Source organism: Erithacus rubecula (assembly GCF_903797595.1).
Source record: "Erithacus rubecula genome assembly, chromosome: 2".
Classification (NCBI taxonomy): Eukaryota; Metazoa; Chordata; class Aves; order Passeriformes; family Muscicapidae; genus Erithacus; species Erithacus rubecula.
The window spans coordinates 31,537,627-31,552,972 of NC_136685.1; the positions used below are offsets into that span (position 1 = coordinate 31,537,627).

Consider the following 15,346-nt stretch of genomic DNA (forward strand, 5'->3'; position numbering starts at 1 on the left):
GACGCACCTGGCTTCAGAAAATGTAGAGCTGCTGCTTCCACCTGCACTGGCAAGTGCACTCGTTGAGCTGGTGTTTGTTTTGGGCTGCATGGCTGATGCAAATCATAGGAGAGCACATTTTAGGAAGTGGTTCTTTGTTGGGAAGGAAATGAAATATGGAAACATAAAGTATCTCTGGGTTATTTGTCAGCTTCAGTCAGATTTCAGTGAAATCTGACTCAGCTGGTTTGCCGAGGGTTTGCAGTCCATCAAAATGGACTTTCTTTTCACATTTGAAAAAAAAAAAAAGTGAAAAAATAAGAAAATGTGAAATAAAATAGGTTTAATTCATTTAAATGCTAAATATTTAAATATTTTGTTAGTTTTAGTAATGGTTTTCATACCATATCAATAAAAATAAAGGTGAAAGCAACCCCATACAATTTTTAATGTTTGTGGAAATTAATTAATTTGTTTTATCCTAACAATGTGTATGGCTTTTTGCCATAAGGGGCTAGATTTTATGAAGAAAGCCCTAGCCCTCGAAACTCCACCTGAAGTTGTTTTCTGATCTAATATTTAGTCAAGTGCTTTAGGATTTGCTTTTAGGAGGTCAGTATTATTATTTTAATGCTACAATCAAAACCATTCCTGAGTAACAAATTTCATTCATTCAGTTCCCTAGTTCATTCTAATCTGTTTTAAGCCATGGTGTTTCATAATTGGGCCTTTAGTCCTGAAACTCCAAGTTAGGTGCTTTATGCTTCTCACATTACAGCTGTCTAATTACATTCCATTTTTGCTTTATTGATTTTCACTTCATTTATTTCATCGTACTTCATTGATAGCAGCATGATGCCTCTCATTTAGTATCTCAGTAGTATTTCAGCAGTTTTATTAGGATTTATTTTATATTTTGAATTGTAGAGTTATATACTAGCGTGTTGGAGGTAACATGCTTTTACATTAATTCACCACCCTAAATTGATATTCAAGAAGTAATTTTCAAGTTGTATCAATTATTAGTTAAAAGCTCATTTTACAGGATTGTTCAGATGCATTTCAATTTTTGTGTGAGGGTTATTTATTTATGGAACCTGTGTATTAGGCTATTTCAGTGTACTTTGAAAAAGTAATAAAGAATAAGGTTAAGTAAGCTATAAGTCTTAGATCAAAATATCCTGTAAGCAAGTGAAGTGAAAAATAGTGATCTGCCAATGGACTTATTATTAGCAGGAAAGTAGAAAGTAGGAAAGAAAATTACCAACATTGCCATATTTCCTCATAATGTTAATAAATTTTCAGTTTTTTAAATTAAGATTTGTTTTAAATTAAAATTAATTGTGTCAGTGAAGGAGAAGGGAATCAAGATGGCTAATTCATGGTATGCTAGATAAAGGAAAGGGAGGGAAGGAAGTGTTTGCCAAGTTTTTATGGTGTTTCAGATGGATACGGGTACAGAGCTTCTGCACCTTCACAGTTGTGGTGGTAAGGCCTGGGATAGCTACACATTTGCACAGGAAGTTTATCTTCCTCTTATTTTGGCCATGATGTCTGTCAGTAGAGACAGTGCACCAAAGAATGCAATATAGGAGCTGATGTTACAGTTCCTTTAGAAATGAGAACAATTTGCACAGTAGAGTCCTTCTAGGGGAAAAAGAATCTTGGATTGTCTTTGTTTCCACTGTCTTGTATGAGAAATCATGGTGTATCCAGCAATTGTGACATCTTTTTGGACTTGGTGTTGGCTTGTGTTGCCTCACTGACACCACCAACATTGTAGTATCATTTGATGGCATTTATTTTTTTAATTGCTTTAAATGAATACTCCTGGTGAAGGGGAAAAAAAGGAAAGCAGAGGGAGAGTCAGAAACATATTTACTGGTGTATATATATACATAGTATGTGCACATGGATAGGATACAAAGGGTGACAGTGGTGTGCTGGGTGATGTGTGAAAATGAAAGATGTGTCCTTTAAAGATTTGTAAAACATACCTCCCTTCAGTATATTGCAAATACAGCCTTGGACAATGTTTTTTTTCTAATCATCTCTTTTTGCAAACTTTTGTTAGCTTTCCTTTTTACAGTTGATCTTACAGATATTGAAATTAGAAGTCCTCCTAGTAACAGCTTTCCCACTTACTATTTTAGTCGTTTTTTTGGTTAGTTGTTTCATGGTTATTTTGTTACTGTTTAATTTATTTCATAGTCACTGGTGTGCGCTGTGCACATTTTTTCCATCCAATTTGAAGTCTTGGCATTTTCATGCGTGATGGATTCTTATAGAAACTACTGTCTACCCAGTGTTGTAAAGGGAAGATTTAATAGCAGACTGAGATTTTTCTGCTTTACTCCCTTGGCAGAAAAGTACTGCTGGCAAATATTGTAAATATGTCTTATAGAGGATATTGTAGTGGTGTTTCATCTCCCTCCCACTCCTTCTTGTTTTTAATTTCATGAACTGAACAATTTTGTCTGCAACCATCTATTAGATTGATGAGTATTTGGGATCTGAAATTACTGTGGCACAGAAGCATGTCAGGACTAAAATAACCTTTTGCACTCCCATAGGGAAGAAATGAAATCAAATGTTTTGGGTTTGTAGCAGGAACTGCTTGGAGTTCCTTGAAGACAAAGCAAATTATATAAGTGTGGCCTTACCTTGGGAGAGAAGAGTGGTAAGAATGGGCAGTGCTGATGGGGGGTGTGGACAAGAGGCAGTGTGCTTTTGTACAGGTGCTCCTGGACATCTGTCTGCCTTTAAGTAGGGACAGTTACTTGTCAGTGCCTGGAAAAAAAATGGAAGAAACAACACTTACCTTTATTGTAAACTTTTAAGGATGTTTGTATGCATTGTTTACTCCCATATAAGCATGAGGGGTATCCATGTTTAAGTGTGAATAAGTCAGAAGAAATTTTCCTTCAAATGTTAAGAATGTTGTAAGTTACAGAAATTGTTCTTAGCTTTCATTTTGTTTCTCCTTCTCTTCTTCATAGTTGTTACAAGTTAAAGTATCTGTACCTGTAATGAATGGTTATTGTTTCTACACCTAAAAAATCCCATTTAAACAGCCATATGCCTAATTGCATGTGACTTTTTTATAAGTAAAATATTTTTGGGACATTATTTCCCACTTAGAGCGGGTGTATTAAAGGAATTTTGTGTTGTTTTTTTGTTTATACAGGTAAAGACAGAGTTTTCAACACCCCTTTATGTGAGCAAGGGATTGTTGGCTTTGGTATTGGAATTGCTGTTACAGGTGCTACAGCCATTGCAGAAATTCAATTTGCAGATTACATTTTTCCAGCATTTGATCAGGTTAGTATTAATAAATTTGAGAGCAGTTAAAATAAATCTTACAATTGTTTAAACTAATCTTACAATTGTTTAAATTGCTCTTCTGTTAGCATTAGTACTTGGTTTCAATATGTAATTTTTGGAAATATAACCACAGCTGTATTACTAATATTTATGCATGCTTTAGGTAAACAGGCGTAAACTGCAAACAGTGCTAATACTGTACTGTAAACAGTAAACTGTACCATGGCCAATTTGTAGGCTCTTAAATAATGGAAATTAAAAATCTGGTTTGAGGCAAATGTCTGTTTGTTTTAATTTTTGGTTTTGTGGCTGTGTTGGCTTCAACAGCCTTAAATCCAACCTGTGTCTTCTGAACAGAGTCTCTCATTGCTGCGTACAGCTGCAGCTGGCCATGTGTCCACAGGAGGAGTACAGATCCAGACTGGGCTGATTGGCAGTATAGAATGAGGAAACAACTGGGTTATAAGGCTACCCCTGAGGCTTAGGCATCTAACTTGAGCACAAGAAATTATTGGTTTATTTGCCTTAGAAAATGTTTGTCTTTGTGCTGATGTACAGAATTCCTTTGCTTCTAATTTCATCCTCTGAATCCCATGCATGGAGCAAATGATGGAGTTATATTGCATGTATTAAAGTGTCTTGATGCATAACTAGAGGTATTGGACTGAATGCTACTTTTATGTATATGTCAATCTTCCCAGATTGTTAATGAAGCAGCAAAATATCGTTACCGCTCTGGAGATCTGTTCAATTGTGGAAACCTCACCATCAGAGCACCCTGGGGCTGTGTGGGTCATGGTGCACTATATCACTCTCAGAGTCCAGAAGCCTTTTTTGCTCACTGTCCAGGAATAAAGGTATAGTAACTCTTTATTACAAAGATTACTTTTTTTTGTTTGTTTGTTTTGTAGTGAACTTTACTAGCAACTGGTCTGAGTGCATGCAGGGGAAGAAGAGTAGATGTCAATCCACAATAAAATATCAGAATATGCTAGTTAAAAACTATTAGAAATCTTAAACTGTGTAAAGTGTTTGAGAATTTATAGCTATTATTAAAGCAATCTTTAGTAGACATAACATTTTGTATTTGTTTTTTTTTTGCGCTACAAACATACGTTTGACATAGTTTTATGTGCAGTGTATTACAGAACCTAAAACCTGACACTTAATAAGTAATACTTTCTATTTTTTTTTTCATTTCTGCATCTATCTTAAGTGTATTATTGAATTAATTTATATGAAAGACAATGATGGGCAGTGGGAACAAACTGAAACGCCAGAGGTTCTGTCTGAACCTGAGCAGCACAGATTGTACAGAGAGTTTGCAGAGTGTCCATTCTTGGAGGTGCTGAGAATTTGTCTGCACGTGGTTCCAGGCAACTGGATCTGGATGACTGCCCTTGGTCAAGGGCATTGGACCAGATGACCCTCTGGAGGTCCCAGTCAAACTCAACTGCTTGGTGATTTCTGGATGAGAACTTTAGGCAAGCTTTCTGCCTGAGACTGTGGCATCCCTTGAAGTGAAGCTGCCTAGTGCTTTGGCACATAACTGTACAGAGAAGAGGGAGTGGCAGCATCTAGTCATCTCAGATTAAGAGAGCACTGTTTTCTTCTGAATAAATTTTTGCCTGTGAATTTGTAATTCTGTTAGTACTTCTGTACTTAGCATCTAACTAACTGGATGTTAGCTGGCATCCAGTCCTCTGAGCAATGACTCATGGCGGATTAATGTGGAAGATCTAAGCAGAACCAGTATTTGTGTTCTAAAGACACATGTTCATTGTTTATCTGCTGTTTAAACTGTTGTCTCTGTTTGATTTCAGTGTCCAAAGCTTCAGATATTACTCATCTACAGGGAGGCCATTGCCATTTCTCCTGCTTGTTCTTCTCTTAAATAAAAAAAACCTTGGATTATTCACACTTTATTTCATTATATTTGAGGAATGGGATACATTCTTGTCTTTGGGTGTTCTTTATGGTATTTGAAGTCTTCTTCTGAACTTGAAAGTAGTTCCTGATTATAGACAAAAGTAATCTACAAAGTCTTTTGCCAGGTTATTAAATCTAATGTTTTCTAGAGCTTGTTTAAAAGCTAAAGTAGTTAATTATTATATGAAAGCAAAACATGACTTAGAGGATTAAAATACTGAGTCTGGGTCTAGCTAATTTCTTCTGATCTTGTAGGTCAATTTCAAACTTTTATCTACTAAACCAAGGGATGAAATTCAGTGATCCACTCTAGTGATTAAAACTAATTCATCCCAACTATGTAAGCTGATGGCTAGACTTATCAATATGTTAGTAAGTCAAAATTTTATTTAATCACTCTGGGTAATATAATTTCTTTGTTCCCACCTCTGATCTTTGTGTTGTTTTTTCACTTTCTTTCACTTTTCCTTGGGTAAAATGCTAAAATGGTTTGCTACCACTAAAATCTGTCATCTCAGTTAAAGTTAAAGGGACATTAATTCTGTGGAACTGATAGAACAATCTACTGGGTTTTTTTGTGCACAGAGAAGTGTTTTAGACTCTATCTTTTGAATATTACTGCTTTGTGAAAACAGTGTTGCAAAGCTGTTTGTTGATGCAGTTCATAATGTTTCAGGATTGTTGGTATTTTTGAATAATTCTGACCCTTAAAACCAAGAAGTTAAAATGAACTGGACATTCAGATGCATTTTCAAATGTCTCAAATCTAAGTGTATTTACTCTGTATTATAGGAGGAAATGCAATGTCTTACAAGCTGAGAAGAGTAGGGTTTAATCTTTGGAAAGAGTGGCTTTCAAAACAACCCTCTTATTAGACCTTGTAAAAGGTTTCTGGCTTTTTATTTTGTGCTTTTCTAAAGTGGCAAGTTCAGTTTTAGTTGCCCAAGCCCAAGGGAATTTGTACAGCTTTCTTTATTCAGGGGAAGGGTTGTAGTCATTGGTACTTAGACAAAGCTTGTTGGAGTTTGAGCAAACTACTGGATGGTTGTATCTTTTGTCCACTGTTGTGAGAGTGTACATGGAAGACATTAATATTGATTCACTGCATTCCATTGTAAGAATATTTGCTAATGGATCAAAGCTTTCTTTTTCATTTCCAGTCTAAATTTGTTCTTGACTAACTTGTATATTTAACTTGTGTGTCATTCACCATCCCGTTTATATCCGAAAACACTTGTACTCTCTTTAGTCTTTGTTTTGTTAGACTAAATAAATCAAAGTATCAAAGAAAAAATGTTAACAATATCTGGAGTTCTTTTGACATCTGTTTAATTCATCTTCTTTTCAAAGGGTTGAGAGAATCATTAAGTATTCCAGTTGAGTGTCTAGCAGTGATTTTTGCAATAGCACTAACAGTTCCTTGGCTATGTTGTTACTTTTTTTTAGCACTTGACTGCATAGTATGCTAGTCATCTTTTGAGCAGATAATAAATTCAGATCTGAATTTCTACTCCTGAGTTCTAAATCTGTAATAAAAATGTAGTCCTTAAACATGTGACTTTCAGTATGTGTTTCTCAGTTTGTTTTTGTCAGTCATGTCAATGTGAACTGAGTCTTTCTAGTTTAATACTCTCTAGTGTAGTGACTTCCAGCTTTGGAATAGTTTTTATCACCATGTTCTGACTTAACATTGTAAATGAATAAGGTAGATAAAGTCTGTCATAAAAATGATTCATTCCTAAGGAGCTGTACTAGTGACATCCATGGGTCCCTTGTTTAGAAAAATCATTTATTGAGTTAATTTCACGTAAGGAGATTTAGGTTGTGTTTTCACTCTTTTATATTACTTTCATATAAATAAATGGTATTACTATCAAAATATATTTGGAAGCCTTGGCTGTAGTTAAAATGGACTTTTTTTTTAACCAAGTGCTAGAACTAATGTTTTCAGTGACTTCTAATTTCACAGTTATGGAAGTGTTTTGCTGGTAGACTTCAGCTCTTTGAGGTCTCTGGGATGGAAACTATTTGGTTCTTCTGATTTGATGGAATTTGGCTTTTGGGTTCTATTTTCATTTAAACTGCAATAATTTGGTAATTTTATTTTCATAATTGAAATTCTCTTAGATCATCCAAAGTTAACTCTTCTGTTGGCAAATGAATTATGCTGTTTCCTTCCGAGTATTTGGATTACATCTGGAGGCCTTGCTTAGTTTTTTTGCCTAATAATAGTTTAAGGTATTTATTGGTTGCTTATTTCCAAAATGAACAGATTTCAAGCTTCCACCATATGCAAAGAAAATAATCTTTAAATAGCTATTTCCTTTTGCAGCCTTCAAAACTTACTGGACTAAGTCAGAATACCTTTAAAGTCTACTCTGATGAATCTTTACCCAAGTCACTAAGGATAACTCAGCTGCATTTTTTGATTATACATGAATTTCACTAAGTTTAATATATATAACGTTAATGAAATACTAAGATTAATATATATATTAATCTTATTAATATTAATCTGACTGACATTCTTCTGTTCATTTTACCTCAAATGTTGTTAAGATGTTAATTCTACCTTATCTGAACACAGTACCTTAATATTCAAATCACTGCATGAGGGGAACTATTAAAGCTTCACCCATGAACAAAATAAAATTCAAAATTTGGAGTGTGTTTTAATAATGTAGCACTGATGTTAATGCACTTTGTAAGAACACCTCAATCTGTATGTATATTTATTAAAAGCAAATAATTGGTTAGTTTTAAGTATTATTGAGGAAGTTTCTAGCAGAATTGCAATTTTAAATAAACTACATAAAAATATTTTTACAGGTTGTTATTCCCAGGAGTCCTCTGCAAGCCAAAGGATTGCTGCTGTCATGCATAGAGGATAAAAATCCATGCATATTCTTTGAACCTAAAATACTTTACAGAGCTGCAGGTAAAGATTTGTATGTTATATTTTACAATAAAGCATCAATGTTTGGGGTTTTTTTCACATATATGTTTAAAGTCACAGTTAAAACAATACTTCAGTAGAAATCATGACTTGTTTGGTCTCTAGCTATGCTGTGGGTTTGGTTTATTAGAGGAATTGTGAAAATTGAATAAATCCTCGAAGTTTGACTGCAAAGATAAATGAACATTTACTGGCTGATTTATGCTCAATTAGCTTTGGAAGTGGAATGCTATACAGCGTAAGGTTAAAAAAAGAAATAGAACTGAGAGGTATTATTCTTTATTAAATTCTGATATAAATTTAGTAGAATTTGAACTGCTTTCTTGTGGTAACTAAATACTAAAATAAGCTTCCAGATCAGTTTTTTTTCCCAAAAGAACTAGCCCCACCATCACTGTTTTCCCAAAGTTAAAATTTCTTTGAAATGCTTATTTTCTAAAAATCTTCAAAATCTGCCCATTTAGATTTGAACCTTATTTGAAAGAAAATGTGATTGCCATTACTTTGTTTTTAGTCATGCTGAGCTTTCTGTTCAGAGTAGTTTTAACAACTCTCAATTATGTGTCAAGTACTGTAATAGTGGAAATTGACAATGGTGGTGTTTGAATTGGTTATAAAAATTAGATTGCTACTTCTGTGGACTAGAGAAACTTTTGCATGTGGAGATAGGCATAGAAATTGGATGAGCATCTAATAAAATAGAACTGAAACCATGACTTACCCATAGCATTTCCCTGTCCTGTGGCTTTTTATGTGAACTGTGCTCGATCCATCAATCCAGTTTATAAGTTGACTCTGTGTGGACTGAATTTGAATGACAGACAAAAGGTTTCAATTTCTGTCAGTGCATCCATTTTGTCACTAAATTTATCCTCTTCCTAGAGAGACAGTAATAAAGGAAAAATTTAGAAAGCAGACATCAAAACTACAAAAAAAGTAGTAATGTAACTCAGGATCAAATAGGATATTTACTGGCAAAACTGTGTATTTACTTTTATATTTTCAAAAAGGCCCAGAAGTCCCATTAGCAATGTAAATTTAAAAGTGCAGCTATTTTTAATGTGGTGGGGTGTGATGTATCCAGAGGGTACTGCATTTCTTAATTTCAGTGTGTTTTGAGAGCTTACTAAAATGCAACGAAAAGGCCTCTGTCCATTCATTAAAAGGAAGTAGTTTGAAAAATGAGCTTGAGTCTGAGTCCTGTTAAACAAAGAAAAAAAAGTGAAGTGTTTTTAAAACAGGCCTTTATTTCTCCCCCTTCCCCTCTGTATTTACAAGTCACAAGTGTACAGACTGTAGAGTTAATAAAAAATTTGCTTTCATACTGGTATTAAAGACTGCCCATCAATATCACACAGCTTTTGAGTATATAGGAAGGTTTTTGTGTTTGAGGAAATTACTTGTAAAGTGACTCCTGGATCATTTATTGAACATAAATCAAGCTTGTGATGGAACTCTCAAGTAAAGATGTGCTGAAATAGTGTTTAATGTGATGTATGTGCTGGTCAGTAACAAGCAACAGTGTTGCTGGTTTTGGTCATTTCTGAAAGACAGTGATTTCCTCCTGTATTCTGACGACTAATTTTCAGAGAATTTACCTATATTTTTTGTCTTAAAATTTCTAAGAATATCAGTTTAGTGGTGTAAGTTGAAATTTATGGTACATTTGTATCAACACATGACAGGGATGATTGTAACAGGTAACTTTTTTCATCTACAAGGATATTTTTTTATTTCTACAATGTAAAGCAGGATATCTTAGTACATGGAATGGTTTTTGTTTTTTTAATTTTCATTGTAAACCTTTCTCTGTATTATCATTAGTTTGTCATTTTTACTATTAAGCTGTCCTTTGTGGTTTGCGTCAGCTTGTACTGGAAGATGACTGCTCTCTCTAGTTTCTCCTATAAAACTGATCTCTGAGTTCATTCTTATTCTCCTGGCCATAGTCCAGGTTTCTGGTAATTCCACCATGGAAACTACATGGCCTGGTGAATTCAGAAATGGACCAGGGCCATCATGATTGATAGGATCAAGAAGCAACAGCAATGAAACACAAGCCTGGTAAACAAGAATAAAATAAATTGTGGAAAGAAGGGTTTTAAAAATGTGTCTGGTGTTTCATAGAGAAAATTTTTACAATACCCCATATGAGTGTGTTGATTCCAGCAGGAGAAAGAAAATAGTACAGATTCAGAAATTGACTTAGACTGTAAAACTCAACTATGTCTGCATTTACTGTTTCTTTCTATTAGTGTCTCAAAACAGTGCAGGGTCTTCTGAATGCTGGGAACATGCAGGCTTTCCAAAGCAAAACCACAAAATGATATTAGTTGTCCCCTACTACTTAATTTATATTTCTTTTTCCTTTTTAGCATGATGTACAACTTCACCTAAGATTTTGGATCTCGTTGTTCCAGAAAAAAATAATTTTGTTTTTTTCCATGATGATGGCTCAGTCATTGAATAATGAAATTATATTGCCCCACCATAGCTTTTTTACTTTTGCTTTAGCTTCATGTAAATAGACATACATGTTCAGAGAGCTTCATGACTGATATTACAGTGGGACTTAGGTGAAAAATTAAGGTGTTAAGGACACTAATGGGAAAGAAGATTTGCTATCTGTAAAATTAATGTAGGCTTTTGAGCCTGATCATTTTCTTCTGATGGACTTTTCTTTCTTCCTGTGAGGCATATATAAGTATTTGTCTGTGAATTTTGTTCAGAGTTGAGTTGTTAATGTATTTGGAATTACAGCTGAAAATAAACTGTAGGTGGGATAGTCTTTAAAACACAGGATATCTGTCCTTATTTAGGTGGCCTGAAGCTAATAATGCTTTGTTTAAAATAAGCAAAAAAACCCAAAACAAACAAAAAACCAAAAAACCCCAAAAAACTAAAACTGTGACAAAAATTCCACTCCATTCCATCCACCAAAAACTTACAACCCTTCTCTGAGTGTTCCTCACAAGATTTGTCTTAGTTACATTTGTTTTCAGGTGTGTGTCTCCATATTTTATTTATAACTTCTCCTCTTTTTTTTTATTAATCCCATCAGATAATTTTACTGAAAGAAACACTCCCATATTCCCCATCCCTTTATCAGTAAGTGGGACTGAGCAGGTTTGGTTCTTGTAACTGCCACCCTCAATCTTTGTGCTAAGGTTGGTTGCCCTGTAAGTTCTTCCTTATGGCTTCTTCCTATTATTCCCTTTTGTGGTGTAAAGATCCTTGTCCAGACACTCAAGGAGCAGGTGCTGTCTTCTTTCACATAACCATACAAGTCTTTATCAGAAATATTGTGTATGTAAATTTTCTTTCAATTATATTCAGAAGGAGCAAAGAAATGCAAGCCTTTCTGAGTAAAAATCTGGAGTTAAATATGTGAGTACACATGCAAAGAGAGGATTCTGTTGCTATTTAACTTACGAGATCGTAATGTTATTGAAACTGCCATAGTGACATCCCCCTAAATGTCAGAGATACTAAGAAAATATCTGAATTAAAAAGGAAGAGGAGGCTTTGATTTATACAAAGTGTTAACAGCCTGTGTGGTGTCAAGAGAACATAATGGTTATGAATCAAAGGAGAAGATGAGTCACCTTGACATTATCAGGTTTAGACATCTTGTGGAGAACCTACTCTGATGTTTTTTGACCTTTTCAGTTTCATTTAATTGTGCTATATATGACATTGGTGGTGTAGAAATAAATATGACTTGCATCAGTGGTTGTTATAGAGACAAGGCAGGTAAGATGAGAAAACATGTCTTTTCTTTCTGCTGTTCAGACTGTTCCTTTAGAAAAGGCAACAGATGTTGTAACCTCTTAAAATGAACTTGTCATGGCCCTTTTTCACTGATAATGATGAGTTTTTGTTAATTGCTGTATTTGAAATTTGTATTTAAAAATTTGATTTAAATACTTTATTTCTTTAATAAGAGATGAATAGGCTGCTTTGTATGTAAACATTTTTATCCTGAATTAGATAACTATTATGAAAGAATATTAATAGAATAATTTCATATGCTATTTTTCATCTAGATTAGCTGGGAAAGGAGTTTTTGCAAAGGCAATCAAGAAAAATCCTTCTAAATTGGACTTTCCTAATTTTTGACAAGCTGAATTTTCCATTTAAAATTGTTAGGTATTATAGATGAGCTCATTTAATGGACATTTTGTTCCAGAATGATTTAGCTGTCGTAAGAAATTAGTTAATTTCTGTAATTGTATGTTATATTTAATTTCCTAAGTGGATAAAACCACTGCACAGAGAACAAGCTTTTATTTCTGTATCATTACACCTTCCAGTTCTTCCTCTGGCTCATCCCACTCCCTTCATCACTTTCTCATTCATGTCAGTGTCCTGGGTTTCCACTTGAAGGTCCTGTGGCATCTTTGAGTTTCTTGTTCTCCAGGTTTCATGTAGGTGACCATTTCATGACAATGACAGTCATGCAATGCCAGTTAGTACAGTTGTGGGTTTCATTATCTTTCAGGATCTTTTTCTGTTGCCTGAGGGTTGTACAACTTGCAAAATCCACAGAAACCTGGTCTACCACTAATGTGGGCATCAAGGGCTGCATGTACCTTTCTTCCCTTTTCTTCTCAGCCCTATATTTTTCTAGCCATTTGTTTATTATTCAAAGAAATGGTTGCAGAGCAGAGTGCTTGGACTAAGTTATCTCCAGAGGTCACTTCCTACCTCACCCATTCTGTGATTCTGTGATATAAGTGGTATTTATATATCATTATCAGCAAGAAAAAAGAAAATTGTGTGCTACAATTGAAAACTATTTGCCTACTTCATTTTTTGAAGCTACATTTGGAACTTGTAAGCCAGGAAAAAACCTAAGTCAGTCTACTTGTGTTGAATCTACCATAAGAGTGAAGGAAAAATATTAACCTCTTCATTACTGGTATCACTCAAGGAGATTCTTTATTCTAACTTCAAGAAAAAAGTAATTCAGCAGGAACTCAATAAGTATTTTGTGAGCTATGAAATAAGTTAACTAAAAAAGGCAGAGTGTTTTCTTTATAAATTGCTTCTGTGTATTTAGAAGATTTATTTTTTTCTACTTATCACTAGATATGTTTCAAGAAGTATTATTTGACTTGCTGGTGCATAGCCACATCTTTAGATCAAAAGCAGTATTTCTTTTAAAATATGATATATGGATGTCTTTTATCATAGTTTTAGTCATTAAACCAGTCAATGTGTAGTGTGTTGGAGCAGTGATTCAAAACTAGCACAAGTGACCTAACATTTTTACATCTGAAAACTAGTCAATAGGTCTTGAATAGAACTACCATAAATGTCTTAGGAGAAGACAAAATGCCTAATTCTTGCCTTCTCTCTTGAATTATGGTGTATTTTTGGTGATTAAATAACATTTTCTAAAGGAAAAATATTTAGACATTTAAAACTACTATAATCAGAAGTTCTTGTTGACACTTTCTATGTAGGTTCTGAAAACTTTTTACCTCAATTTAAGCATAAAACTGCCTAGCATCATACTTGGAGCATCAGGAGGGTGCTAGCACAACTGGTCCTTCTTGTTCTGAGTATTAAAGTATAATTTCAAGACTCTTCTGATCATTACTAGAATAATCAAGAGTTCTTATCATTTAGTGGTTACTTGAGACTTTTTATCAACTGTAGCAATTCCCATTTCCAAGTCTGATGCTGATATTTTAACTTTTTTTTATGTACACCAGAATTTATCACTGTCTTTTGCATGTATATATATATACATCATGTTGTTGTAAAAAAATTGCACTCTACACTGAACATATTTGTTACAGTTTGATTAAAAACAACTGGAATTGCAGCTAAACCTTTGAAATGGATGCCAATTTTTTTGGCCTAATGCTGATAGAATCATACAATTGTTAGGGTTGGAAGGGACCTCTGGAGATGATCCAGTCCAAGCCCTCTGCCAAGGCAGGGTCACCTAGAGCAGGTGACACAGGAACACATCCAGATGGGTTTTGACTATCTCCACAACCTCCCAGGCAGCCTGGTCAGTGCTCTGCCACCCTCAACAGAAAGAATTTCTTCCTCATATTGAGGTGAAACTTCTTCTGTTTTAGTTTAGGTCCATTGCTCCTCATCCTGTCACTGGGTGCCAATAACCTACTCAGTGTAATTTTGGTCTATTACTTTTGATGGCTTTAACATTGAAGAAAAATTTTAGTGTATGTTTTTATGAGATAATGTTAACTAATAAAGTAATCTAATGCTTATATTCCCCTTTTTTCTCTTTTTTCAGTGGAACAAGTTCCAGTAGAGCCCTACAACATTCCACTGTCTCAAGCTGAGGTGCTGCAGACAGGCAGTGATGTGACAATGGTTGCTTGGGGCACTCAGGTCAGTAACTGCCTTAGAAGCTATTTGTTACTCAGCAAAGCCTGGCCAAGGGAGCAGGTGATGTTTGCATTCCAGCTCAAATGCCAGATTTTCCATCACTATATACTTGAATGAATGTTTGCTTGTGTTTATATTTATATGAAACCTGCTTTTTTATTTTGTAAGTTTTTACTCATTTTTGATTGAAGATGACTCTGGAAGTGTAGAAGAGGTACCTGGGCATCATGTAAATGATGTTTCTGTGATTTTGAAAATGATAGATTTAAGAATGGGGCAGTGAGATACAACTCTGAGGAAGACAGTGGGAAAGAAAAGTTCAAAGCAATATGCTAAAAGAAAAGTATAGATCTTCACTGCATGATTTAAAGGAGTGTAACATGGGGGTCCCTTTATGCATAAAGTTAAAAATCCATGGAACATTTAATACAAGTAGGGATTGGTACAGTTTGGATGCCAGCAGTTACGTTCAGGAACATCATTGGCAACCCTTCCCTCCTCCCTGCCAAATTAAGATCTGCATTGAAAAAACATTGAAAAAGCTGTTAAGAAAATACATCTTCGTAGTCCAGAATTACAGAAAAGAAATTTGAGTCTAGTTTGGACTAACCAGATGTTACTATTTTCTTGGCCTAGTTGTGTCTGAGAAGCTTTTAGAGGAGAGGGTCGTACAATTTTCATGACAAAGAGCATTGAACTGATCTCTGAGTTTGTGCCTTTTTGTTGTTGTTATTGGGTTTGTTTGTTTCTAATTTTCTGAAATTTCTAATCTTCAGTGTTTCTGTGGTA

General features: G+C 34.5%; 1 protein-coding gene across 1 annotated transcript in view; it reads left to right on the plus strand.

Moving 5' to 3' along the window:
* The window catches only part of BCKDHB (branched chain keto acid dehydrogenase E1 subunit beta), a 105,794-nt gene that overhangs the window by 19,639 nt on the left and 70,809 nt on the right, over positions 1-15,346 (plus strand). The window contains exons 4-7 of the mRNA XM_079297974.1: positions 3,167-3,300; positions 4,005-4,160; positions 8,062-8,170; positions 14,463-14,560. Of these exons, the coding sequence (XP_079154100.1) occupies positions 3,167-3,300; positions 4,005-4,160; positions 8,062-8,170; positions 14,463-14,560 (497 nt within the window). The remainder of the gene's footprint in view (positions 1-3,166; positions 3,301-4,004; positions 4,161-8,061; positions 8,171-14,462; positions 14,561-15,346) is intronic.